The following is a 27,582-nucleotide window of genomic DNA, read 5'->3' as shown; positions in this document are numbered from 1 at the left end:
TTTAATAAGCTTTGCACGTCGTGTTTGCGTTTATGTGCCCGTCGGTTTACAAATAGTATAATTAGTTTTACTTAACATTGGAACAAAAACAACATAGTGTAACTTCTATCTTGGATGGTTAATAAAACAGCAGAAACGTCCGGAATAATTAACTTAATACTTTATTTTTCAGTCTTCAATCCAATAATGAACCGGAAGTCCACCATCTTCTCTTTCTTCCATTTCTTTACTATACAGTGATTTTTTTTTTTGCTTCCCTGCAAAAATTGTTGGATTACGTGTTCCATTTTCTTCATGTTGGAGTACTCTAACAATACTCCTTTGCAATGCGTTTGCCGACCACCATCAGCCGATCATTGCTCGTTTTTTAACGACCGTGATCACCCTGCAAAAATCGTGTGACCAAAAACGCACACAGACACACGAATTTTTAACAGGGGTGACGATTTGGAATGAAAAATTCTCCAAATGAAATAGCATGTTGACAAATTTAGCTTTCCCACAATGTATCGTGCTCTCTCGCACCTATTATTTTTATACGGATAGCAAAATACGTCAAAAAATTCGGCCATTTCTAATTCAGCAGAGACAACAAAACATTTGGTGGTCGAAAAATTTTTCAATTTTGAGAGTTTTAAATGGAATACCTCCGGAAAGATTTAAAATTAAGAGGGAGTTCTCCAGATCACATATATATATATATATTTTAAAGTGCGCAAACTTATAATTTAAAAGTTATTTGGTGTTAAAGTTTGCAAATTTCTATACAAATTTTATATGTGTATTCGTATATATATGTGGCAGCACAGCTTTGTAACGTCATCAATAAAATATATGTATATATATAAATATATATATATGTGCATGTTGCTACAAAAGCGCGATTGATTTAATAAAAACATTTATAATAGGGGGACTCATGAAAGCATATAAACTTATAAGGTGTAAAATTATATCCATTTACACACGCTGTTATATGAACGCACCTAGTAATACTCTTGATAAACTTGATTGTTTATCAGCGGTATTATTGCCAAATTAAATTTTTCTGATTGTTATGCAAATTAAAAAATGCCAAGATTAAGTGAAATATCAAAACTAAAACGCTTTTACTTGCTGATGTTGGAGATTTCTGATGAAAATGCCTGCTGTAATGTCTGCAAGGTTGCATTCCTTTGAGTTTACCGTGTTTACACAATGAAATGTGCGCGTAAATTTATCCAAATTGTGTAAATGATTTTTCATACAAAATTTGACAGCTCGTTTACGCACTAGATAAATTTATTCGTTTACACACTTTATAAGGCATTTATACGGTTACATGAGTCCCCCTAATAAGTGAAAACAATGCAAAAATGAAATGTGAAATACACAAAAATGCAATTTAAGTTTATCGTTGCCAATTTATATAGAAATGAATGTGGATTAAGGTTTTGAAAGATGTGTAAATTGTAATTTAAAGTGCTATAGAAATTTGCTAAATTTGCAAACTTTAACAACAAATAACTTTTAAATTATAAGTTTTCGCACTTTAAAATATATATATTTGTGATCGGGAGAACTCCCTCTTTCATTTGATACCAAGTTTTACCCCGAACTCGGGGGGGTGCTATTCTAAAATTTTCCCAAAGTCTTTAATATACAATGATTTTTGCTGTTTATTTCGACAAAAATTTTTGATTTGATTTTTGTTCTCATCGAAAGAATTCACAATTATATAGCACCATGCCGCGAATTATGATAAAAGGTGGTGTGTGGAGAAACACTGAGGTAAGCATTTGACGCGACTGGTTACTCTTGGCCGTTTATTAACTAAATTGATAACTTTCAGGATGAAATCCTCAAAGCAGCTGTAATGAAATATGGCAAAACCAGTGGCCCGTTTTGCATCACTGCTGCACCGCAAATCTGCCAAGCAATGTAAGGCACGCGGGAGGCAACCTTATCGCTACAAAAACAACAACAACATTGTGTCCAAATCCCGAAAAAAAACTATAAAATTTGTGTCAGTGAAATGATAATTATTGCTTTTGGTTGTTAGTTTTGAGGCATCGTCATCGAGTTCCTTCTGATCGTATATGCCGGTTCTTTTGCATTCTTTTACATGCATAAAGTGCCGTTGAAGCCTTCCTCACCCTCTCCTCCACGTTGAGCTGCCATGACAGCTTACTGTCTAGGATCATTCCTAGATATTTTGTGCAAGGTTTCTCCCGTAGAGTCGCCGCTCCTAACTTAGGCCTGGTCCAATTAGGGACCTTGTACCTCTTTGTAAACAAGACCATATGCAACGTCATCTGCGTAAACCGCAAGTTTTTCTGGTCCCTCGTAGAATCCCCTAAGCAGTTGGATAATGACCAGCGTCCACAGCAGAGGTGATAGGACCCCTCCCTGCGGAGTGCCCCTGTCCACTAATTTCGTGGCCGCGTACAATCACCATTGCGATGTAATCTTACTGCAGTTTAACATGCAGTCGATCCATCTGGGCAAGGCTGGATGTACTTTAACGTAATTAAGACCATCAATAATCGCCCATTTAGAAAGCCCCGGCAATGCTTAAGAAGACTTCTAGAGCATATTCCTTATATTCCAGGGCTTTTTCTATGCTTATTACCACCCTATGCAATGCGGTGTCTACTGATTTGCCTTTGGTGTACGCCTGTTGTGTTGTGGAGAGCAGCTTTTCATCCACGTTGGACTTTATGTACACATCTATCAGCCTCTCAAAGGTTTTTAGCAGAAATGATCTTAAGCTATTGGGTCTATAATCTTTGGGATACACGTGACCGATCTTCCCCGCCTTTGGTAGGAAAGCTACACGAGCAGTTCTCCAAGAGTGCGGTACATGATTCAGTTTATGCACCCATCGAATATTATTTTAAGCCATCCCACGACAGCCCTACTTGAAACTTGTAGCATGGCCGGACATGTACCATCTGAGCCCGGCGATTTCACCACCACTACGAGATCCTCAGTAGTGTAATTAGGCAGCATATATGAATGCGGCGGCCACCGTGGTGTGATGGTAGCGTGCTCCGCCTATCACACCGTATGCCGTGGGTTCAACTCCCTGGCAAAGCAACATCAAAATTTTAGAAATAAGATTTTTCAATTAGAAGAAAATTTTTCTAAGCGGGGTCGCCCCTCGGCAGTGTCTGGCAAGCGCTCCGATTGTATTTCTGCCATGAAAAGCTCTCAGTGCAAACTCATCTGCCTTGCAGATGCCGTTCGGAGTCGGCATAAAACATGTAGGTCCCGTCCGGCCAATTTGTAGGGAAAAATCAAGAGGAGCACGACGCAAATTGGAAGAGAAGCTCGGCCTTAGATCTCTTCGGAGGTTATCGCGCCTTACATTTATTTATTTTTTATTTTATATGAATGCAGCTGTTTCCTTACCATTACTACAGCTCGCACCCGTCCTTCCGTTTGCGCATAGTAAACGCCAAATCCGCGCGCGCTAAGTCCAGAAACCTTTCCTCCCGATGGAAGCCACGGCTCCTGGATCAGCGCGTTAGGAGGAGGAGTTCGCTCGACGCCACTTTACTGTGTTGGAGGTTTATCTGTAGGACTCGCAGCACCAATGGGCTGCTTGTCCCCCTCCAGCACCTTCATCGTGACGTCGTCGTCCTCCCCTAGCCCTTTTGGTTTAGAGTGTTCGAAGCCCCCTTCAGCCTCTTGTACCTGTTGTGCCGGGTGTTCCACAGCACCACGTGGCGACTCACAGCACCATCTGGCTGTTGGTCCCCTTCTAACACATTCGGGGTGACGTGCGCTACCTCCACCTGTCTTTTTTCCCTTAGGCTTTTGAGGTCCTTTTCGACTTCGCCCACGTCCAGCGTGTTAGGACTTTAATACCCGCGACTGATTCTGATTCTGCAAAAATCGCAGTATATCCTCCGACTTCATCACGCATGGTATCCATACCTTAACTTTTGGTACCTTGGGGATTTGCGCTTTATCCACCATCTCAAAACGCGCGTTCGTGCCCTGCCTTTAGAGGTTTGGAACCACTTCCTCCAGCCACCGCAAGCTCGCGATGTTGTCGCACGCTATCATCTTCATACCATTATACCATCCCCCGAATCAAAGGTTGGAAGGAGCTTACTTGGTTATTCCCGCATCATCTTAAACATTAAGCTAATAAGCTCCTTTTCTACAGATCTCCACCTTTCACTAGTCATCTGTTCGAAAGGACTGCTACGATCAACCAGCGCCACAGTCAGTGACTGCTTTGCCACATCACCCATCTTCTCGGGAAAAGCCGGCGTCTTAGTGTTATTTCCCTTTGGCACCTCCGAGAAAGCCGGAGTCTTAGCTCCCTCTAGCACCTCCGAGAAAGTCGGATTCTTAGCGTTATCTCCCTTTGGCTTATCTCCTACTTCCATAGTTGGAACTTCCCTCTGACTCGCAGCCTTCGATGTAGTTGCTACCTCGCTATTGGGGCCCATCTGTCTTACAGCTTTGGGCCTACTTGTCTTGTCTATGGGACTGCCCTGCGTCGCGGCTCTGGGACTGGGCCCTTTCTGCCTCTTGAAAGCAGGCTTGTCGCCTTCCGCCGAACGTTGCCTTTTTATTCTGCCATTCGATGCTTCTTCCTCATACCGATTGCAGAACCGAGGGTTTCTCGCAGAAAACCTTTTGAACTGCCTTCGACCTACTTCTACCGCCTCATGAGCCCATGCCAAGCGCTCGATCTCCTCTTATGTTGGGTCCACCACTGCTCCCAAGCGTTGTACAATTCTTAGTACTGCACGGTACTTCGAGAGAGCTCTTTGCTCCGTACCCTTCTCCACTCTTCTACTTCTTTTTCATTTGTGTGCGTCTCCAACACGGAGTTCATTGAATTAGCACTACTCTCGCTCCCCGAGTCCGACGCATCGCTTAATGCGTATTTGTCGTCCTTGGCTTGCGGCTCAGTCCTCTTCTTATCATCGTCCTTATGAAAATTAGGTAATGAGTCGTTCACCTTGGTCGTACGACCACCAGCCCGACAAGGCGGGCTCAGCGGTCCAGTATTATATACGGGGAAAGAACCGTCAGCCACAGCAGCGCCCCTTACTGTGGTAAGGCCATCAATACTTCCCGAGGTGGTCCGGTATCGGGAAGGCTCCGTTCGAATACAGCCGAATTTATCCCCTGGCTACAAATCGTCCAACAGGCACGGTCCGCATAACACCCTGGATTAGGGGGTTGGCAGTTCTTTGTCACCGACATCCCGCCGCCCTCCAATGAGGCGAAACGGCGTAGATGCCAGTCCTAAACAGCTCCTCCTCATAGTCGGGCGCTATGGAGATCGGCTAAGCCCTCACACCAACGATGATTTTCGTAACAATTGCTAGTGCATGCTCTCCAAGATGCAGATCCTGATCGAAAGTCACACCCAAAATTTTAGGGTGTAAGACAGTCTGTAGGGTAATGCCATATGGTCGACATTTGGCGCGGTCATGTTTTAAATAAGGTCACCGATGATTTGGTTGGTGAAAATATCAGGTTTCGCGAGGCGACAAAACTGGAGAGATTGGGGAGATAGCTGTTTATTTTATTACAAAGCTCATCGATGTAGGAAACAATAGCATAGGCGTAGAAGCAATAGTGACTCCTGGTGGTAAAGGTAGCTATTGATATGTAGAAGTTAAGCAGAAGTTTGAATATGAGTTTTTTTAAGTTATAGCAAAAAAAAGCGTTGAGGATTATTAATATCTTACCAGGTACCTTCGTACATGTTTCTAAGAATGAAGAATAAAACCTATTCAAACTCAATTTTCACCAGGACAAAGCCGCTGAGACTTCGCTATACTTTAACATACAATACGTTACCCCATTTTAGCACAACTATCATTTTTTATTTTATTAAATTTTATAAAATGTTTCTTCCTCTACAGTTCTATTTCGGTATTGGATGGTAAATATGGCTTTCGCATTTTCTCCATCAATAACTGTGAAAAGGTGGAAGAAATCTATGCGTGTAAATCTCACATATTATCTTGGTCGAGCGTTTCTTCAATAGCTCTCTAGTGGTGATGGTGACAGCAGAGAAACCCAACTGTTTACAAATGTTACACTTCAAAAAGAATCAAAATATCTGCCATTGCGTCAACGGCTCAAATACCCACAGTATATGAATGAATCGATTGAACCTAATTGTCTGCCTAACGGATAGTATACATATTCTTCAAATCGAAAATATTGCACCAAACGAACTGGGTCTGAATACTGAAATAGTACACATATTCAAAATCGATGAGGAGGCTGTGATGATGGTATAGGGTGAGTTGTTGAATAACATACGAAAACCACTTTAACCCATCTATATATTTGCATTACAGCTAAAGCTTTACAAACAGCAAAAATTGCTGGCGCCAAGCAATTGGAAAAGGCAGTGAAGTATTCATCACAATGTACGGATGGTGTAAAGTTAGAAACTGCTGTTGTAACAGCTGCCACCGACACAACGGTCATCTCTACTTCGCCGAGTAGCGGCTCGTCCGACTATCTATCGAACACAGTATAATCAAATCTTTTGCCAACACAGGTTAGCGATGTGCTTGCACAGGAAAAGATTTCAATTGGAAAACAAAAACTAATTAAGAGAGTTTATTTATTATTAAAGTATTTACTTTTCTTTATATCGACAGTATTAATTTAAGTTGCAATATCACGTACATATATAATAAGGGATGTGATACGATTGCTGTCGGAATTAGATTTGAAACCAATCAATACTCCTGCTAAGGGTTGTAGAATTATTGCTTGAATAATTAGATTTAGAACAATAATAAGTCTGACTTAATTACAAGTCGTACATTTTTAAGTTCATCAATTACGACAGCAATCGGATTCCACGACCCCTTTGAATATTCTTGATCTGAAAAAGAGTAAACCTAATCTGAATTTCTACTAAGCTTTAAGATGTAGATTATTCAAATAATTGGAGTTTTTTCTAAAGCTTAAAATTATTTTATGCTCGCTTAGAAAAGATTTCAATTGGAAAACGAAAACCAATTAAGCGAGTTTATTTATTATTAAAATACTTACTTTTCTTTATATGAACTGTATTAATTTAAGTTACAATTTCATGTGCATATATAATAAGGGATGTCGTGATACGATTGCTGTTGGAATTAGATTTGAAACCAATCAATACTCCTGCTATGGGTTGCAGAATTATTGCTTGAATGATTAGATTTAGAACAATAATAAGTCTGACTCAATTACTAGTCGTACATTTTTAAGTTCATCAATTACGACAGCAATGGGATTCCACGACACCTTTGAATATTCTTGATCTGAAAAAAAAGAGTAAATCTAACCTGAATTTCTAATTAGCTTTAAGTTGTAGATTTAAATTGATTCAAATAATTGGAGTTTTTTCTAAAGCTTAAAATTATTTTCTGTTCGCTTGGAAAAGATTTCAATTGGAAAACGAAAGCCAATTAAGCGAGTTTATTTATTATTAAAATACTTACTTTTCTTTATATGAACTGTATTAATTTAAGTTACAATTTCATGTGCATATATAATAAGGGATGTCGTGATACGATTGCTGTCGGAATTAGATTTGAAACCAATCAATACTCCTGCTAAGGGTTGCAGAATTATTGCTTGAATTATTAGATTTAGAACAATAATAAGTCTGACTCAATTAATAGTCGTACATTTTTAAGTTCTTCAATTACGACAGCAATCGGATCCACGATACCTTTGAATATTCTTGAACTGAATTTCTACTAAGCTTTAATTTGTAGATTATTCAAATAATTGGAGTTTTTTCTAAAGCTTAATATTATTTTTTTGCTCGCTTAGAAGAGATTTCAATTGGAAAACAAAAACCAATTAAGCGAGTTTACTTATTATTAAAGTTCTTCTGTTTTATATGAACTGGATTAATATAAGTTCCAATTTCATGTACATATATAATAATATTGAAAATAATAAGTATTGAAAATTAAATTTTTTTGGTTCATATTTTATTCATATGGCTGCTCCAGGTAAAGTAAATCTGCAGGTAAAATTCACGTTATATGGCGGTTATATAAATGTTAAAACCGCAGTAAAATTGATTGTCAAATGACTCGAAAATGTAGAGTGAAATGACGGAAAAATGACCGCCATTTGACGAGCATTGTGACGTGTGTGAGCATCTATGCTCACATCCTATAGGTGGGAGCGGAATGCACGATCACATTAATTGGAACGAAACGGAAAATTTGGTCACAAAACCTAATCCGCCGCAAAAACGACTATGAATATAACCGCTGCAGGAAGTCACAATGACCGTAAAATGACTAGTAAAATGACGTGGAGCGTTTTTGCAGGGCACGACACGATGACGATCGAACAGAGTTGCCAAGAGTAAAATATTTCATACAAATAACTGATAATAAAATTTTACTATGGCAACTCTGATAAAATGCGCACTGGTTTTATGTATACCCTGCAAAAAAAAAACTACAATTTTGAGTCATTTGACAATCAATTTTACGGCGGTTTTACCATTTATATAACCGCCATATAACATGAATTTTACCTGCAGAATTACTTTACCTGGAGCAGCCATATGCATAAAATATGAACCAAAATAACTGAATTTTCAATATTTATTATTTTCAATATTTTTATATATGTACAGGAAATTTGAACTTATATTAATACAGTTCATATAAAAAAGAAGTAGGTACTTTAATAATAAATAAACTCGCTTAATTGGTTTTTCTTTCCAATTGAAATATTTTCTAAGCGAGCAGAAAATAATTTTAAGCTTTAGAAAAAACCCCAATTATTTGAATAATCTACAACTTAAAGCTTAGTAGAAATTCAGATTAGGTTTACTCTTTTTTCAGATCAAGAATATTCAAAGGTGTCGTGGAATCCGATTGCTGTCGTAATTGATGAACTTAAAAATGTACGGCTATTAATTGAGTCAGACTTATTATTGTTCTAAATCTAGTCATTCAAGCAATAATTCTGCAACCCTTAGCAGGAGTATTGATTGGTTTCAAATCTAATTCCGGCAGCAATCGTATCACGACATCCCTTATTATATATGTACAGGAAATTGCAACTTAAATTAATACAGTTCATATAAAAAAGAAGTAAGAACTTGAATAATAAATAAACTCGCTTAATTGGTTTTTGTTTTCCAATTGAAATATTTTCTCAGCGAGCAGAAAATATTTTTAAGCTTTAGAAAAAACTCCAATTATTTGAATAATCTACAACTTAAAGCTTAGTAGAAATTCAGATTAGGTTTACTCTTTTTTCAGATCAAGAATATTCAAAGGTGTCGTGGAATCCGATTGCTGTCCTAATTGATGAACTTAAAAATGTAGGACTAGTAATTGAGTCAGACTTATTATTGTTCTAAATCTAACCATTCAAACAATAATTCTGCAAACCTTAGCAGGAGCATTGATTGGTTTCAAGTCTAATTGCGACAGCAATATGATCACGACATACCTTATTATATATGTACATGAAATTGCAACTTAAATTAATACAGTTGATATAAAGAAAAATAAGTACTTTAATAATACATAAACTCCTTAATTGGTTTTTGTTTTCCAATTGAAATATTTTCCTGTACAAGCACATTGCTAACCTGTGTTGGCAAAAGATATGATTATACTGTCTTCGATAGATAGTCGGACGAGCTGCTACTCGGCGAAGTAGAGATGACCGTTGTGTCGGTGGCAGCAGGTACAACAGCAGTTTCTAACTTTGAACCATCCGTACAGTGTGATGAATGCTTCACTGCCTTTTCCAATTGCTTGGCGCCAGCAATTTTTGCTGTTTGTGAAGCTTTAGCTGTAATGCAAATATATAGATGGGTTAAAGTGGTTTTCGTATGTTATTCAACAACTCACCCTATACCATCATCACAGCCTTCTCATCGATTTTGAATAATTGTACTGTTTCAGTATTCAGAGCCAGTTCGTTTGGTGCAATATTTTCGATTTGATGAATATGTATACTATCCGTTAGGCAGACAATTGGGTGCGTTCCATTCATTCATATACTGTGGGTATTTGAGCCGTAGACGCAATGGCAGATATTTTGATTCTTTTTGAAGTGTAACATTTGTAAACAGTTGGGTTTCTCTGCTGTCACCATCACCACTAGAGAGCTATTGAAGAAACGCTCGAACAAGATAATATGTTGCGATTTACGCGCATAGATTTCTTCCACCTTGTCACAGTTATTGATGGAGAAAATTCGAAATCCATATTAACCATCCAATACGGAAATGGAACTGTAGAGGAAGAAACATTTTATAAAATTTAATAAAATCAAAAAATTATAGTTGTGCTAAAATGGGGTAAAGTATTGTATGTTAAAGTATAGCGAAGTCCCAGCGCCTTTGTCCTGGTGAAAATTGAGTTTGAATAGGTTTTATTCTTCATTCTTAGAAACATGTGCGAAGGTACCTGGTAAGATATTAAAAATTCTCAACACTTTTTTGCAACAACTTAAAAAAAAAAACTCATATTCAAACTTCTGTTTAACTTCTACATATCAATAGCTACCTTTACCACCAGGGGTCACTATAGCTTCTACGCCTATGCTATTGTTTCCTACATCGATGAACTTTGTAATAAAATAAACAGCTATCTCCCCAATCTCTCCAGTTTTGTCGCCTTGCGAAACCTGATATTGTCACCAACCAAATCATCGGTGACCTTATTTAAAACATGGCCGCGACAAATCTCGACCATATGACATTACCCTAACGACTGTCTTACACCCTAAAATCTTGGGTGTGACTTTCGATCAGGATCTATATTTTGGAGAGGATGCACTAGCAATTGTAACGAAAATCCAGAGCTGTAACAAATATTTAATATAATTCGATAAATCGGCAGTACTTGGGGTACATATAAATAGACGTTTGCATGGTACGCGTCTCCGATATGGTCGCCAAGCCTAAAGGTTACTCACTGGAAGAAAATACAGGCCTGCCAAAATGCTGCCCCCAAAACCGCTACGGACTGCCTTCTTATATCCTCGGAACACCACCTGCACAATGAAGCGAGAAAACTCACAATAAGGGAAAGAAATGAAATGCTAACCAAACAGTTTCTGTAGAATACCCAGAAACCTGGGCATCCCAACAGACATCTGATTGATGGCACCGCTTTGGGGCTTAAAGAGTCATCTCCGTAAGCATTATGAGGAAATACGGCACCTGAGAACTCAGCCGTATGAAGCAAAAAAACACAAGCAGATCCTCAGTGAACTCCACAAACAGGCGTCAGACCTTTATGACGGGAATTGCACGGTGCATCCAGTACTCAAAGAAAAGTATCCAAAACTTGCGGAAGAGGAACGCATACTCCCCAGGGAAACGCGTGTCATTCTTGCTCAACTTCGTTCTGGATACTGTAACAGGTTAAACTCTTACCTATCCAGAATCAACCCCGACATACAAAATGTATGCCCCGCTTGCAATATGTCCCCACATGACACCAATAGATGGGTTAATTGTAATGTGGAACCAACGCCTCTAACACCCCTTTCATTATGCTCCACCCCTGTTGAAACAGCAAGTTTCGTTGGAATCCCGTTAGAGGATATTGATGACAATTTGTGATCGGTCGCACCTATTAGGTGGGGCGAAGCACTGCTACAACAACAACAACCATCTCGGGAATGATTAATATCATCACTTTAAACCTTCTAAGCCATCCCGCCTACCCCCTATTTCCACGAGGAACTTGGGGTCGCCATTACACATTACACTGAACGAGTCCACGGCGACGTTACTGACCAGTTTAACGCCTTTCAGGTAGTTGGCAAAAGAAACGGCATATACGACCAGAAGGCACTCGAAGACGATGCCTAAAAACTACACCCAAGAGCAATAATTTATTTATTTATTATTACGGCTGTTTAGGCCTAAAACTTAAACTATTAAGTACAATTCATTATTATATTATTTATTTCTATTGAATATGCTGTTGGAATGCCATGAGATTCCGATCAGCATATTTACTGGCGTAACAAACGGACGAGTCTGGGAGCCAGTTATTTAAGGAAGCTTGGAAAAGACGCGTTTCCAATCCTCCAGGGCTCCCAGCTTAAGGCAACAAAATTTGGAACTTATATTTTTCAATTATATTTGTAATTTAAGCTGTCGGAATGTATTGGTCTCCGATCAACACAGCTAAACATGTCTTTGGATGTTGGAAATTGAAGTGTACCCAATCACCCCTCAACTTTGTTTAGTAAAGACGCTGTCGGAACGCATGAAGATTCCGATCAGCACATCTCAAAATATATTGGGAGGTTGAAAAGGACGTGTTTCCAATCCCCCCTGCTCCAACTTTTGTTTGACCTTATTTTGGTTACACATCATATAATTTTATTGTTATATTAATGCTGTCGGAATGCGAGTGATCCCGATCAGCAACAGTAAATATAGGCTGAAAATACCGAATTCCAGCGAAATTTGTTGTTGGAACTGTCTGGACTTACAGGTGGCGACTGATTTTCTTTTCCGTAGGGCCGGGTGCATTGTATTTTGCTGCTACCAGTATTACCATTCCCTTTTCGCGCTCCAGTATCGGTATGTCATGTAAAAAATAAAAGAAAAAAAAAAACTTTATCTTATTGGAAGGGTTTTACAATGCTCCAATAAACCTTTTTTAAAGGTATTGAAGTTATTACTACTTTTTATGTGATTAGGAAGTTCATTGAAATATTTCAGGCCGCTACGGGCTGCCTTCTTATGTCCTCGGAACACCACCTGCACAATGAAGCGAGAAAACTCCCAATAAGGGAAAGAAATGAAATGCTAACCAAACAGTTTCTGTAGAATACCCAGAAGCCTGGGCATCCCAACAGACATATGATTGTTGATCCAACACCGCTTAGGGGCTTAAAGAGTAATCTCCGTAAGCATTGTGAGGAAATACGACCCCTGAGAACTCAGCCGTATGAAGCAAAAAAACACAAGCAGGTCCTCAGTGAACTCCACAAACAGGCGTCGTACCTTTATGCTAGGAATTGCCCGGTGAATCCAGTACCCAAAACTTGCGGAAGAGGACCGCATACTCCCCAGGGAAAAGCGACTCACTCTAGCTCAACTTCGTTCTGGATACTGTAACAGGTTAAACTCTTACCTATCCAGAATCAACCCCGACATACAAAATGTATGCCCGCTTGCAATGTGTCCCCACATGACACCAACCATCTCTTTAATTGTAATGTGGAACCAACGCCTCTAACACCCCTTTCATTATGCTCCACCCCTGTTGAAACAGCAAGTTTCCTTGGACTCCCGTTAGAGGATATCGATGACAATTTGTGATCGGTCGCACCTATTAGGGCGAAGCACTGCTACAACAACAACAACCATCTCGGGAACGATTAATATCATCACTTTAAACCTTCTAAGCCATCCCGCCCCACCCCCTATTGCCACGAGGAACTTGGGGTCGCCATTACACATTACACTGAACGAGTCCACGGCGACGTTACTGATCAGTTTAACGCCTTACAGGTAGTTGGCAAAAGAAACGGCATATACGACCAGAAGGCACTCGAAGACGATGCCTCAAAACTACAACCAAAAGCAATAATTATCATTTCACTGACACAAATTTTATAGTTTTTTCTTCCGGAGTTGGACACAATCTTTTCATAATATTACTTAACAATTTAAGATTAGACATTTTTGTCAATTTGTATTTTGACTTACCAGCAACAACAGAATCATATTTAATTGTACGCCGCACAATCATTATAGCATCATGTAACGAAGATCAGTTTCTTCCAAAAATTGTTCGGCACCGCCACGTAAAATCAATGTACATGTTCTAGCATTAACGTAACCTTTAAATAATTATAAACTATAAAAATTAAATTAATGTCAAACCCACTATCAAACCTTGGAAAATGTTGAAACGCTCAGCACCAACCTGACGTTCTTCAAAGTAATCACATTGACCCAAAACACTTGAATTAATATCATTAGCTGTAGTCATAACAGCACCACCACAAGCTTTCATTCTACGTTTCCAATCTTCTTCTGGTACATGAACAGCACAGAACATATCACGATCTGCAAAATACTGTGTACCAAAATCAATTGGTAGTTTAGAAAACACAAAATTGGCGCCTTACTTAGCTAGTTTATTGTACAGTAGACGCCATTCCGCATCAACAATTTTCTGGCATTGCTGTCGCAGAGCATTTTTCCAATAAAGCACTTTGTTGTTCCTTTGATTGGCGCTTCGACATGTACAGCCGTGTCATATTTTATCATGCATAATTGTAATGCTTTACGTATAACTTTAATGATGATACCTGCTTGCACGCCTTCCTCAACATATGGCTTAACATGTTTTAAGATTTCACATGCTTAAAATACTACTGAAGTAGTGCCATCGCCGACCTGATAAGAGAAACATTTTTATTCTACACATTCTAATATAACAAAAAATTTACCTCAGCATTTTGATATTTGGCGATGTCTCCTAGAGTTTTACGGCTGGATTCACAATATCCAATAGTTTCATAATGGTTGCCCCATCATTTGAAATTGTGGCCTTACCACTGGAATCAACAATATGCTTGTCAATACTACGTGAACCCAATATAGTGCGTACAGCGTACACAATTGAATGCGAGGCATTGATGTTGGATATGAGTTGAGGTTTACCTTGAGAGCTTTCGGTACCCAAACATTTTTTACACAAATATTCTTGTACCCAATACAAGTTCAGGACGTTCATATTTATCGATACGCTGTCCGGTGTGGCCCAAATGTTGGAAATATGCAGTTGACACCATTGAGAAAAAATATGGATCAATGAACACAAGTAAAAGAGAAAGATTTTTTTTTTACCATCTCTTCTTACTTTACACATTAGACATTGGAAACGACGACCAGCATCTACAAATTGCATATGAGCCTTGCAACGATTACATCTAATTGCACCCAATTCACCAAAATTTACAATGGGTGGCTCATATTCACCCTCAACCGTGCGTGCCATTGGTGAGATGTAAAGTGTAAAGGCCAAAGCTGTTGTTTTTAATAAATCAGCTGTTGCAGGTATGCAATACAAAGACGACCTGCAAAGAAGAAAGATCAATGTAATTGCCAAACAAAACATTAATTTCGGTTATCGATACCTAACGTAACGTAGCGAGGAGTTACCCTGATCTTCTAACACATATTTTGTGGTCACCAATGATGGTAATAAACCCTGTTCATTAGTAATAAAAGCACCACCAGTGCTATTTTTATTTTCAATGATAACGCTTATCGGATTTGGCATCTGATCGGGATCTAAACGGCGTTGAGCTTGATCATACTGTTGCGGCTGTTGATATTTACCAGTAACAGGTGCAGGTGGTTGCTAAAGAAAATAACACAAAAATAATCATCAGCAAATTTGTAAATTATTAGTTGTATTAGCATACATTATAACCAGGACGTCCGGACGTGTCCGGGTATTGCGAGTTGACCCGGCTTGGATGGTTGACTGAGCATTGGCGTCTGTCCAGGTTGTGTTGGTGGCATCATTTGACCCATGTAACCACGTGGTGCACCTTGTTGTTGTAGAGGATAACCTGGATGTTGAGGTTGTGGTGGATAGCCCCGATTTTTTGGCATTTGCAGATAGCCAGCCTGGGGAGGTTGTTGCTGCTGCTATCGTGGCATTGCATAACCCGGTTGCTGTTGTGGTATATAGCTTGGTATAACTGGATGTGGTGTCATTGCCCCACCTGGTTCAGTTGATGCGGGCGGCATACCTGGAGGACCATGTTTCTCATGGCCACAAAATGGCTGGTGCATATGGTGTTGAGATGGCATTTGACCGGATTGTGACTGCAGTAGACCAGACTGTCGTGGCATTGGACACGATTGCGGTGGAACTTGCTATTAACCTGTGTGCTGGTGTGTAGCTGCAACACCGCCTGCACTTGATGACTGGTGGTTGACCAGTCTAGAAAAATAACAAAATGTATTAAACACAAAGTATGAGGCAAGCCAGGTATATTTGCCCTATTTATAGTCATCTGATTGGGACCACCATGTACAGCTTTCCCTGGCGGTGTCGTTGCTGGAGGCGATGGCGAATCCATGGAAGTTGGCGCATTAGCTTGAGGCGGCGGCTTAGCTGTTTCACCATATTGACCAGCTATAAAGTTATTGTTCGGTTGTTGTTGTTGCTTGTTGTTTTAATTTAATTTAATGCTCCAAAATTAGCACAGGCCTACAGCTCAATTCGCGGAAAATGGCGGACTCGCAGAAAATTTTTTCCACACAAAAATTACATATTTCACAATACCTATGAATATAGTAGGTGCGAGAGAGCACGATACATTGTGGCAAAGCTAAATTTGTCAACATGCCATTTCATTTGGAGAATTTTTCATTCCAAATCGTCACCCCTGTCAAAAATTCTGACTGTGTGCGTTTTTGGTCTCACGATTTTTGCAGGGCACCCTCTCCTCCACGTTGAGCTTCCATGACAGCTTACTGTCTAGGATGATATATTGTGCACGGTTTCTCCCGTAGGGTCGCCCCTCCTAACTTAGGGACTTTGTACCTCTTTGTAAACAAGACCATATGCAACGTCATCTGCGTAAACCGTAAGGTTTGCTGGTCCCTCGTAGAATCCCCTGAGCAGTTGGTTAATGGCCAGCGTCCACAGCAGAGGTGATAGCACCCCTCCCTGCGGAGTGCCCCTGCCCTATAATTTCGTGGCCGCGTACAATCCCCATTACGATGTAATCTTGCTGCAGTTTAACATGCAGTCGATCCATCTGGATACGGCTGGATGTACTTTAACGTAATTAAGACCATCCATAATCGCCCATTTAGAAACACTGTTGAAAGCCCCGGCAATGTTTAAGAAGACTTCTAGAGCATATTCCTTATATTCCAGGGCTTTTCTATGCTTATTACCACCCTATGCAATGTGGTGTCTACTGACTTGCCTTTGGTGTACGCCTGTTCTGTTCTGGGGAGCAGCTTTTAATCCACGATGTACTTTATGTACACATATATCAGCCTCTCAAAGGTTTTAAGCAGAAATGATGTTAATCTATTGTGTCTATAATCTTTGGGATACACGTGACCGGCTTCCCCGCCTTTGGTAGGAAAGCTACACGAGCAGTTCTCCAAGAGTGCGGTACATTATTCAGTCTTATGCACACATCGAATCACTCAACTTCTCGGGAAAAGCCGGCGTGCACCTCCGAGAAAGTCGGAGTCTTGGCGTTATCTCCCTTTGGCTTATCTCCTACTTCCGTAGTTGGAACTTCCCTCTGACTCGCAGCCTTCGAGGCAGTTGCTACCTCGCTATTGGGGCCCATCTGTCTTACAGCTTTGGGCCAACTTGTCTTGTCTATGCGACTGCCCTGCTTCGCGGCTCTGGGACTGGGTCCTTTCTGCCTCCTGAAAGCAGGCTTGTCCCTTCCGCCGAACGTTGCCTCTTCATTCTACGATTCGACGCTTCTTCCTCGTACCGGTTGCAGAACCGAGGGTTTCTAGCAGCAAACCTTTTGAACTGCCTTCGACCTACTTCTACCGCCTCATGGGCCCATTCCAAACGCTCGATCTTCACTTCTGTTGGGTCGACCACTGCTCCCAGGCGTTGAAAAATTCTTATTGCTGCACGGTACTGGGAGAGAGCTCTTTTAATTCCCCTGCTCTTTACCCTTCTCCACTCTTCTACTTATTTGTGTGCTTTTCCAACACGGAGTTCATTGAATCAGCACTACTCTCGCTCACCGAGCCGACGCATCGCTTAATGCGTATTCGTCGTCCTTGGCTTGCGACTCAGTCCTCTTATCATCCTTATTACAATTTGGTAATGAGTCGTTCATCTTGGTCGTACGACCACCAGCCCGACAAGGCGGGCTCAGCGGTCCAGTATTATATACGGGGAAAGAACCGTCAGCCACAGCAGCGCCCCTTACTGTGGTAAGGCCATCAATACTTCTCGAGGTGGTCCGGTATCGGGAAGGCTCCGTTCGAATACAGCCGAATTTATCCCCTGGCTGTAAATTGTCCAATAGGCACGGTCCGCATAACATCCTGGATTAGGAGGTTGGCAGTTCTTGGTCACCGACATCCCGCCGCCCTCCTATGAGGCAAAACGGCGTAGATGCCAGTCCTAAACAGTTCCGCCTCATAGTCGGGCGCTATGGAGATCGGCTAAGCCCTCACACCAACGACGAGGTGCCTACCCTAGTGAGGGAGAGATTGTGGAGATAGCTGTTTATTTTATTACAAAGCTCATCGATGTACGAAACAATTGCATAGGTGTAGAAGCAATAGTAACTCCTTCTGGTGGTAAAGGTAGCTATTGATATGTAGAAGTTAAACAGAAATTTGATGAACATGAGTTTTTTTTAAGTTATTGCAAAAAAAGCGTTGAGGATTTTTAATATCTTACGAGGTATCTTCTTACATGTTTCTAAGAATGAAGAATGAGACCTATTCAAACTTCGCTATACTTTAACATACAATACTTTACCCCATTTTAACACAACTATCATATTTTGATTTTATTAAATTTTATAAAATGTTTCTTCCTCTACAGTTCCATTTCCGTATAGGATGGTAAATATGGCTTTCGCATTTTCTCCATCAATAACTGTGACAAGGTGGAAGAAATCTATGCGCGTAAATCGCATCATATTATCTTGTCGAGCGTTTCTTCAATAGCTCTCTAGTGGTGGTGGTGACAGCAGAGAACCCCAACTGTTTACAAATGTTACACTTCAAAAAGAATCAAAATATCTGCGTCTACGGCTCAAATATCCACAGTATATGAATGAATCGAACGCACCCAATTGTCTTCCTAACGGATAGTATACATATTCATCAACGAACTGGGTCTGAATACTGAAACAGTACGCATGCTTGCACAGGAAAATATTTCAATTGGAAAACAAAAACCAATTAAGAGAGTTTATTTATTATTAAAGTACTTACTTTTCTTTGTATCAACTGTATTAATTTAAGCTGCAATTTCATGTGCATATATAATAAGGGATGTCGTGATACGATTGCTGTCGGAATTAGATTTGAAACCAATCAATATTCCTGCTAAGGGTTACAGAATTATTGCTTAAATGATTAGATTTAGAACAATAATAAGTCTTACTCAATTACTAGTCGTACATTTTTAAGTTCATCAATTACGACAGCAATCGGATTCCACGACACCTTTGAATATTCTTGATCTGAAAAAAGAGTAAACCTAATCTGAATTTCTACTAAGCTTTAAGTTGTAGATTATTCAAATAATTGCAGTTTTTTCTAAAGCTTAAAATTATTTTCTGCACGCTTAGAAAAGATTTCAATTGGAAAAGAAAAACCAATTAAGAGAGTTTACTTATTATTAAAGTACCTACTTCTTTTTTATATGAACTGTATTAATATAAGTTCCAATTTCATGTACTTATATAATAATATTGAAAATAATAAATATTGTAAATTCAATTTTTTTGGTTCATATTTTATTTATATGGCTGCTCCAGGTAAAGTAAATCTGCAAGTAAAATTCATGTTATATGGCGGTTATAGTTACGTTCCATTGAGACTTGAGCGAGATACGGATAGAAATTTAACATGCAAATGCAACAACAAAGTTGTGATCCTGATATTATCTGGTTCAATTTCTGATCCGTATAGCAGTTCTGTTCGTTTCGTTTTCTGTAGTCGATTTTTTGACAGCTAAGAAATTAGCTTGTTGGTGTTGGACGAATGGAATGGAATGAAAACATAAAACTTAGCAGCATTTGTAAGTAGTAAGAAAATGTTGTAAATTCGTTGGTTTCTTTTTAAGTTTGCTATCTCTTTCTGACAATCCCTACTCCAGTGAATTGAAAAAAATAAAATCAGCTGGTGAAATGAGCCAACCATATAGTTGAGCCATTGTAGCACTGAACTAAATACGTGTACATTTGTGTATACATAAAAGATCTCGCCATATTTAAAAGCAAAAACACTGAAAGAGTAAACAACTTGAAGATGATGTAAGGAAAATAAATAGTTTGCTTACGTGTGAAACTAACTTAATGTTAATAATTCTATCAGTATCTTAAAATTTTGTGTACGTTTCTTCTTATTTTCTACAAAACAGATGTTTTATGTTAGTGCTGCAATCTCTCATAAAGTTGATCCAGATCCAGAGCTCGATAAACCAATGGAACGACCATTATATAAATGGTAAAACCGCAGTAAAATTGATTGTCGAATGACTCGAAAATGTAGAGTGAAATGACGGAGAATATGACCGCCATTTGACGAGCATTGTGACGTGTGTGAGCAGCACAGTACTATGCTCACATCCTATAGGTGGGAGCGGAATGCACGATCACATTAATAGGAACGAAACGGAAAATTTGGTCAGAAAACCTAATCACGCCCATACAAATGTGACTATGAATATAACCGCTGGGAAAAGTCACAATGACCGTAAAATGGCTAGTCAACTGACGTGGAGCGTTTTTGCAGGGTGTATCGACTTCGATACCTTATCTTAATTTCTATTTTCACTGTCGTACATTTCTAAAGCTGTAGTCATTGCTGCCGTTTGTCGTATCGCTGTAGTCGTATCCCTAACGTAATCAGCTGTTTATCGTTACGACGCTAAACCAAAAACCAATTGGTTGGCTACGATACGGTTACGACCTTAGCGGCACCAATAATCGATTGCGTTGATTCTCGTAAGGTTGGTCGAATCAGCTGTTATAAGTTTACCGATACGGTTACCGATAAAGCACCAATGTCTGCAGCTTTATCTGATACAATTCGCTATTTGTGTTCAGAGCATGGTTCAATTATGTACAGGTTGGCTCATCTCATCAGCTGATTTTATTTATGTCATTGCATGGTCGAAGGGATTATCAAAAGAAGACGGCAAACTCAAAATGAAACCAACACATTGGGAACATTTTACTTACACATACAAAAACTGCTAAGTTTTATGTTTCCATTCTATACCATTCGCACCAACACCAATACACAGATTTTGACAATTTGGCCAGACATATTTTGTTGCTTTACAGACGAGCCAACCTGTATATAGTTGAACCATGGTTCAGAGTTACTGCTCGCACTGTATTGACCTTGATACATTATAACTTAATTTCTATCTTCACTATCGTACATTTCTTAATCTAATACCTAGTCTAAATCTAATACCTAATCTAATACAATTCCCTATTTGTGTTCAGAGTTACAATAGCAACATGCAAGTGGTTAGCAACGTTTCAAAACATATAAAGAAAGTGCACATGCATTGCATAAAGCAAAAAAAAAACTCGATGGTTATTTTATAAGAATTATATTTCTCAGTAGACACCATTTATATGCGGAGCAGGAACATTACTGTTCTGCGATTCACGTCTTCGTAGTTCTGTCGTTGACGATGAAGTAATGGATGGAGTGCTAGAGACTGTAATTATTTTCGCTTCGGTTCGGCCATCAAGATGACAATAAGTTGTTCCAAACTCACAGGACGTGCCCGCTTTTCTGGCTCATCCTATTAAATTTATATTATAGAACACCAAACCAGGACACCGCAATCCAAATAAACCAATCCTCCACAGCAACCAGACCACCACAGCCAGCAATTCTTATGCAACAGAGATAACAACAGCAACCAAGATTTCCTTTATATTAATCAAACTTTAAGGAACACTTTGTACACCATCGTACAGAGACAATAAAAATCACAACACATTAGCTATTTATCAAAATTTATTGATTCCACTTAAATTTCTTTTATCTTTTCTTATTTAATTCTTTCAGAAAACTTGTCACACCGGCGTTACAAAACTGAATCAAACTTTCAATGTTAAGTTTTACATAGCATATAAACTTAACATTGCTATAATGAATATTGCAATTTGCTTTTGTCATGCAATGTAGAACATTCTCGAATATTTTCTGTGTTAACTAACATAGCTTCACATGTATGCTTGCCATGTATCTTCAAAAGTCAATATCAAATACATGAGTTGCCAACACACCTCCTCAAATTGCAATAATCATATTAAAGTTTAGATAAATATATATATCTATGAGTTAAATTACATATACTATCAGTCCAAATTCATTGTTTTTAATCTTATAATTAAAATATAGATGTGACAAGCCTGATATTATCTGGGAGTAATAATAATAGTCCAACATTTGTTGCAAGGATTAGGAAAAACCCAGAAAAACCTAATCAGACCAAAATAAAAAAAATTACATATATTATATAAAATATTAATTGAATACTGTATATGCCAAGTTCAGTCTCATAGTTTTCTTCAGTAATATCCATTATTCAGTTAAACCCATTTGGCATCTTAGTTCATTGAAACGTGGAGCTGGAAGTGGTTTAGTTAATATATCTGCAATCTGTTTCTCTGTGGAAATATAAACAACTTTTATTAGTTTATTTTCAATTTGTTCTCTAGTAAAATGATATTTTATATCTATATGATCGTTTGTGACTAGAGGGGTGATTTGCAATACTTATACAACCCTGGTTATCTTCAAAAAATTTAATTGATTTTGTAAATTCTATTTTCAAACTTTCTAATAATGATTTAACCCACAGTGCTTCCCTAACTGCCTCGAATAAAGCCATATACTCTGCTTCAGTAGATGAAGCAGCTACAGAATTTTGTTTTCGTGTATTCCAACAGATCACATTCGAATCAAACATTTTGAATAAGTACCCTGTTGTGCTCTTTCTATCACTCTCACTACCACCCCAATCTGAGTCTACGTATCCAATTAAGAGATTTTCATAGTTAATATTCTTTCTATATACTAATTTTGAATCTATTGTTCCTTTTAAATATCTTAAAACTCTTTTCAACATTGCCATAGTTCTTGGTTATTTTTCTGACAATATCGACTTAACAAGCTAACAGATGTACTTAAGTCCGGTCTTGTACATATCATAACATACATTAAGCATCCTATCAAACTACGACACGGTGCATCATACTTATTATCAGAAGTCAATGCTTCCTGATTTAGTTTGCTTGGAAGTGGAGAATTTACTGGATTACATTCAACCATTCCAAATTTATTTAAAACCTTATTAATATAAGCTGATTGACTCAATCTTATTTGATTATCATCTCTATCAATTTTTATTCCGACAAAATATTTAATTTCTAAAAGATCAGTCATCCCAAATTTATTCTTCAAATAATATTTAAAATTGTTCATTGTATGAATATTTTCTGTTGATATAACTAAATCATCAACATACAATAAAACATATATATTCTTTTTAATATTCCCTTTTACTAATATATATATACATCGATCCACAGGCGAATTTATGAAACCAATTTCTTTTAAAGCTTGTTCAAATACCTCGAACCAACATCTAGCAGCTTGCTTTAGCCCATAAATAGCTTTATTCAACTTACATACTTGATCTTTTTCACAATCTACTCCTTGGGGAACTGTCATGTATATTTCTTCTTTTAAAACACCATTCAAAAATGCAGTTTTTACATCCATATGATGTACTTTCAATCCATATTGATTTGAAAAAGACATCATAAGCCTAAAACTCGAAATTCGAGCAACTGGCGCAAATGTTTCATCATAATCAATCAAGTATTCTTGCGTAAATCCACGCGCAACAAGCCTTGCTTTATACTTAATTGGTTCGCCAACTTCATTTTGCTTAATTGTAAATACCCATCTGCAATCTACTATATTTTTGTTATCTGGTATCTTAACCAATGACCACGTTTCGTTAATCAAATGGGAGTCTAGCTCATCCCTAATTGCTTCTTCCCAACTTTTCTTATCACTTCTATATTTTATCTCATCAAAAGAAAGAGGGGTATTCTCTATAGAAGACTGAGCATTCATAATACAATTTTCCAAAAGATCTTTATATGAAATTTGTGGTTTATCTTTTAACCTATCACTTTTTCTTATATTTGTCAACAGTTTATTATTACCTGGTTCACCTATATCTTCACATATAGTATCACCAGTCGAAACTGGATCGGCATTTAATTCTTCTGTTACCATATTTCTAGGCTGTTCATCTAACTGTTTATTATTTTTCTTATTTACAGTTTTATTCTCACAGATACCTGAGGAAGTACCCATATCTGAGAGTGTATTCTCGTTTCCAATATCAACCATGCTTTCTTCATTATTTAATTCAGCATTCTTATGGTCAAACACAGCTCTAGAATTAATCATATTTGCTTCATCTACAATGACATCTCTAGCAATCTCAAATTTTCCAGTTTACGCATCCCACACCTTATAACCATTTGGTTCATATCCTACCAGTATACCTTTCCATGATTTTTCATCAAAATTTCCTTTTCTTATTTTTTTTATGAACGTATACTGTTGAACCAAAAACTTTTAAATATTTGAGACTTAGCTTTTTATTATGCCACATTTCATATGGTGTTTTATTGCATTCTCTCAATGCATTACTTGGGCCTCTATTAATTAAATATGTAGCTGTCAATACAGCTTCGCCCCAGAAATATTTAGGTAATTTCGCTCCTATAACCAAAGAACGAGCTTTTTCGGTTATAGATCTAATCATCCTTTCGGATACACCATTCAATTGCGGGGTATGCGGAACTGTTAAATGGTAACTAATGCCTTTTTGAATACAGAACTCCCTCATTTCATTCGACAAATATTCCCCTCCATTATCAATATATAGATTTACAACTTTAAGGTTAAAATGTGCTTCACTTTTCGCAAGGAAGTCTTTAAATATAGCAAAAACATCAGACTTATAAGTTGGTAAATATGTAACACAGTAATGGGTATATTCGTCAACAAAAATTACATAGTAATTTCTTTTATTCATAGTTGAAGGTGATATCGGTCCACATACATCCGAATGAACTACGAACAACGGTCTATTTATGTGGTCTTTATTCTTGTATTTTTCAAAACTTAGCCTAGCCTGTCTTCCTTTTATACATACCTCACATAAATCATCATTAGGTTGTATATTTTCAATTAACTCAATGTTATCAACCATTTTCTTTGATTTCATTTCTACAAATTTTCCTTTACTCATATGACCTAACCTCTCATGCCATAAACTATAATTATTTTTATTTGCAGTCGATACGTATGCCCTATTTGGTAAATTAAAATTAACAATAGCAACATTGTTACTATATTTACCCTCCATAATAGTTGTATGACCTTTATTGATCATTACACCTCCTGGATGAAACATAACTGTCAAACCAGCATCCTGCATCTTTTTAACAGATATTAGATTGTGAGGAACCTCAGGGCAGAACAATACCTCCTTTAAACAAATTTTAGCTTGAGTACTACTACATAGCTCAATTTCTCCTTTCTTTGATGCATATATAAATTCACCACATTTTGCCACAGAGATTTTGATAGGTGAATCCAAATACGTAAAAATGGTAAAAAGATTTTCGTCATTAATTATATGATCTGACGCTCCGGAGTCCAAGAGAAAAGAAATATTGTCATTTGCATAACACACACGTTTTAGCATAAATGCAAAGCCTGACTGGCCTGACTGGCCTGCCTCTGGTTGAATAGACACCATTTGCACTTGTTTGTGGCTTGCCTGACTATCTTCTCCACCTTTTTCTTTTTTATATATAAAGCAATTCCTTTTTAAATGTCCTGCTTTGCCGCAATGAAAACATTTTAGTTTACTATTAAATTTAGTTTTATTAAACTTGTATTTGTTCTTTTGAAAATTTTGATTTCTGTGTTTTGTTATTGCGTGTTTATTTTCGTTTCTAGTCCCTTGCAAAACTTTAAGACTAGTGTCCTTACAAGATTGCTTTAATTTAATTTCCTGATCTAATAATCTGTTCTTCACGAAGGCTAAAGTCAAATTGCTTTCAGACAAAGTTTCGATCGCTGTAATAATCCCATCATATGGGGAAGGTAGGGTTAAAAGCAAATGGGATATTTTATCCATTCCATCCACTTGAGCTCCGGATGCCAGCAATTCTGTTACTAAATCATCAAATGTATTAAAATGATTTAGCAATGTTGTTTCACCCTTTAGTTTTAATGATAATAATTGTTTGCGTATAGACAGCTGTGAAGCTAAGCTTTTCCTTTCATATATTGCATCCAGATTTTTGAAAATTTCTCTAGCACTGCTTTCGCTTTTAGCAAAACCAAGAAAAGAATCACTTAGATACTCTATAATCAAACTTTTAGCGCATCTATTTAGTTTCTCCCACTCATCCGTTTTTTTCACCATCTTGATCAACAACTTGAAGCGCGTCATTTTCACTTAAAAGTGCTCTAACACGAAATTTCCATATGGAATATTTTCCCCCATCAAATGGTTTAATATTGCGCTTACCTTTCTCCATTTCTATTTATAAATTGTATTGATACTTATCTGCAGTTCCTAGGCATGGACTGGGCCCATAACCTATTAAATTTATATTATAGAACACCAAACCAGGACACCGCAATCCAAATAGACCAATCCTCCACAGCAACCAGACCACCACAGCCAGCAATTCTTATGCAACAGAGACAACAACAGCAACCAAGATTTCCTTTATAATAATCAAACTTTAAGGAACACTTTGTACACCATCGTACAGAGACAATAAAAATCACAACACATTAGCTATTTATCAAAATTTATTGATTCCACTTAAATTTCTTTTATCTTTTCTTATTTAATTCTTTCAGAAAACTTGTCACACCGGCGTTACAAAACTGAATCAAACTTTCAATGTTAAGTTTTACATAGCATATAAACTTAACATTGCTATAATGAATATTGCAATTTGCTTTTGTCATGCAATGTAGAACATTCTCGAATATTATCTGTGTTAACTAACATAGCTTCACATGTATGCTTGCCATGTATCTTCAAAAGTCAATATCAAATACATGAGTTGCCAACACATCCTTACTTAGGTAATCCCACAGCTCTTTACCTCTTTCGAAACCCAATTTTGGATCGGTGGCATTCAAATCAGCTGCATTCAGCTTTGCGTCTGGTTTCTTGCGTCGCCGCCAACAAAACCTATAAATAAAATTATAAGAACTTATTTAAAATAATATCTATCAGTATTATATAAATTATAAAACATCTCACTATCATTTAACGCCAAAAATTTGGCAAATTTAAATAATTTTGTTGAATAAACATACCATATATTTAGAAATGTCACTAGTTTGAACGATAGAAAAGTCAACACAAAATAGAGTTGGAGAAAAAAAGTGATGCCGTTTCATACTTTTCTAGGAAAATAAAATTGTATGGTTTTTACTACAATTTTTCCTCTGAATGAAAAAGTAGTTTTGCAAAGAAGCAAATCGAGTTTCATAGCGGGAGTTCAAAATGGCGGATTAGAAAGAGAAGCTGCCAACGTCAGTCACCTTGTAATTGCATCATGACTCAGAACTTGGAAATACTTGACTTATACCTACCTATATGACACTACCTTATTGAATAAAGTTTATTCTTGTATTTTATCTCCAATTTTTTGTCGCACTCCCTCCTAATACGGCTTCAGTACTGGTGTAAGTGTGTAAACTATATTTCAAAAAACTAACGATATACAAGGAAAATGCAATGT

General features: G+C 37.8%; 1 protein-coding gene and 1 long non-coding RNA gene across 13 annotated transcripts in view; one reads left to right on the top strand and one right to left on the bottom strand.

Moving 5' to 3' along the window:
- Positions 1 to 540: 540 nt before the first annotated feature.
- On the top strand, positions 541 to 7,971 carry LOC137244144 (uncharacterized). Of its 2 annotated transcripts, XR_010950821.1 has the most exons (5): positions 541 to 711; positions 1,632 to 1,770; positions 1,832 to 1,920; positions 5,880 to 6,264; positions 6,324 to 7,971. It is a non-coding gene; the product is annotated as an uncharacterized lncRNA (long non-coding RNA). The 2 variants fall into 2 exon arrangements; XR_010950820.1 differs by having other exon boundaries at positions 552 to 1,770; positions 6,324 to 7,969.
- Positions 7,781 to 27,582, bottom strand: part of LOC137244139 (protein transport protein Sec24C-like) — a 625,388-nt gene continuing 605,586 nt past the window's right edge. For 4 of the 11 annotated variants that reach the window (XM_067772719.1, XM_067772720.1, XM_067772716.1 and 1 more), the window contains exons 4-10: positions 15,133 to 15,359; positions 14,443 to 15,072; positions 14,119 to 14,389; positions 13,883 to 14,066; positions 13,694 to 13,827; positions 9,861 to 10,246; positions 7,781 to 9,801 (exon numbers count right to left, since the gene is read on the bottom strand). In XM_067772719.1, coding sequence (XP_067628820.1) covers positions 14,472 to 15,072; positions 15,133 to 15,278 — 747 coding nt within the window. In that variant the 5' untranslated portion in view covers positions 15,279 to 15,359 and the 3' untranslated portion in view covers positions 7,781 to 9,801; positions 9,861 to 10,246; positions 13,694 to 13,827; ... (1 more) ...; positions 14,119 to 14,389; positions 14,443 to 14,471. Of the gene's footprint in view, positions 9,802 to 9,860; positions 10,247 to 12,468; positions 13,845 to 13,882; positions 14,067 to 14,118; positions 14,390 to 14,442; positions 15,073 to 15,132; positions 15,360 to 15,423; positions 15,640 to 27,582 lie in introns of those variants that run through there. The other 7 variants (XM_067772726.1, XM_067772718.1, XM_067772723.1 and 4 more) reach the window with 7 other exon arrangements.

Source organism: Eurosta solidaginis, chromosome 3, assembly GCF_040869045.1.
Source record: "Eurosta solidaginis isolate ZX-2024a chromosome 3, ASM4086904v1, whole genome shotgun sequence".
Lineage (NCBI taxonomy): Eukaryota > Metazoa > Arthropoda > Insecta > Diptera > Tephritidae > Eurosta > Eurosta solidaginis.
This window is presented reverse-complemented; position numbering and strand designations above follow the sequence as displayed.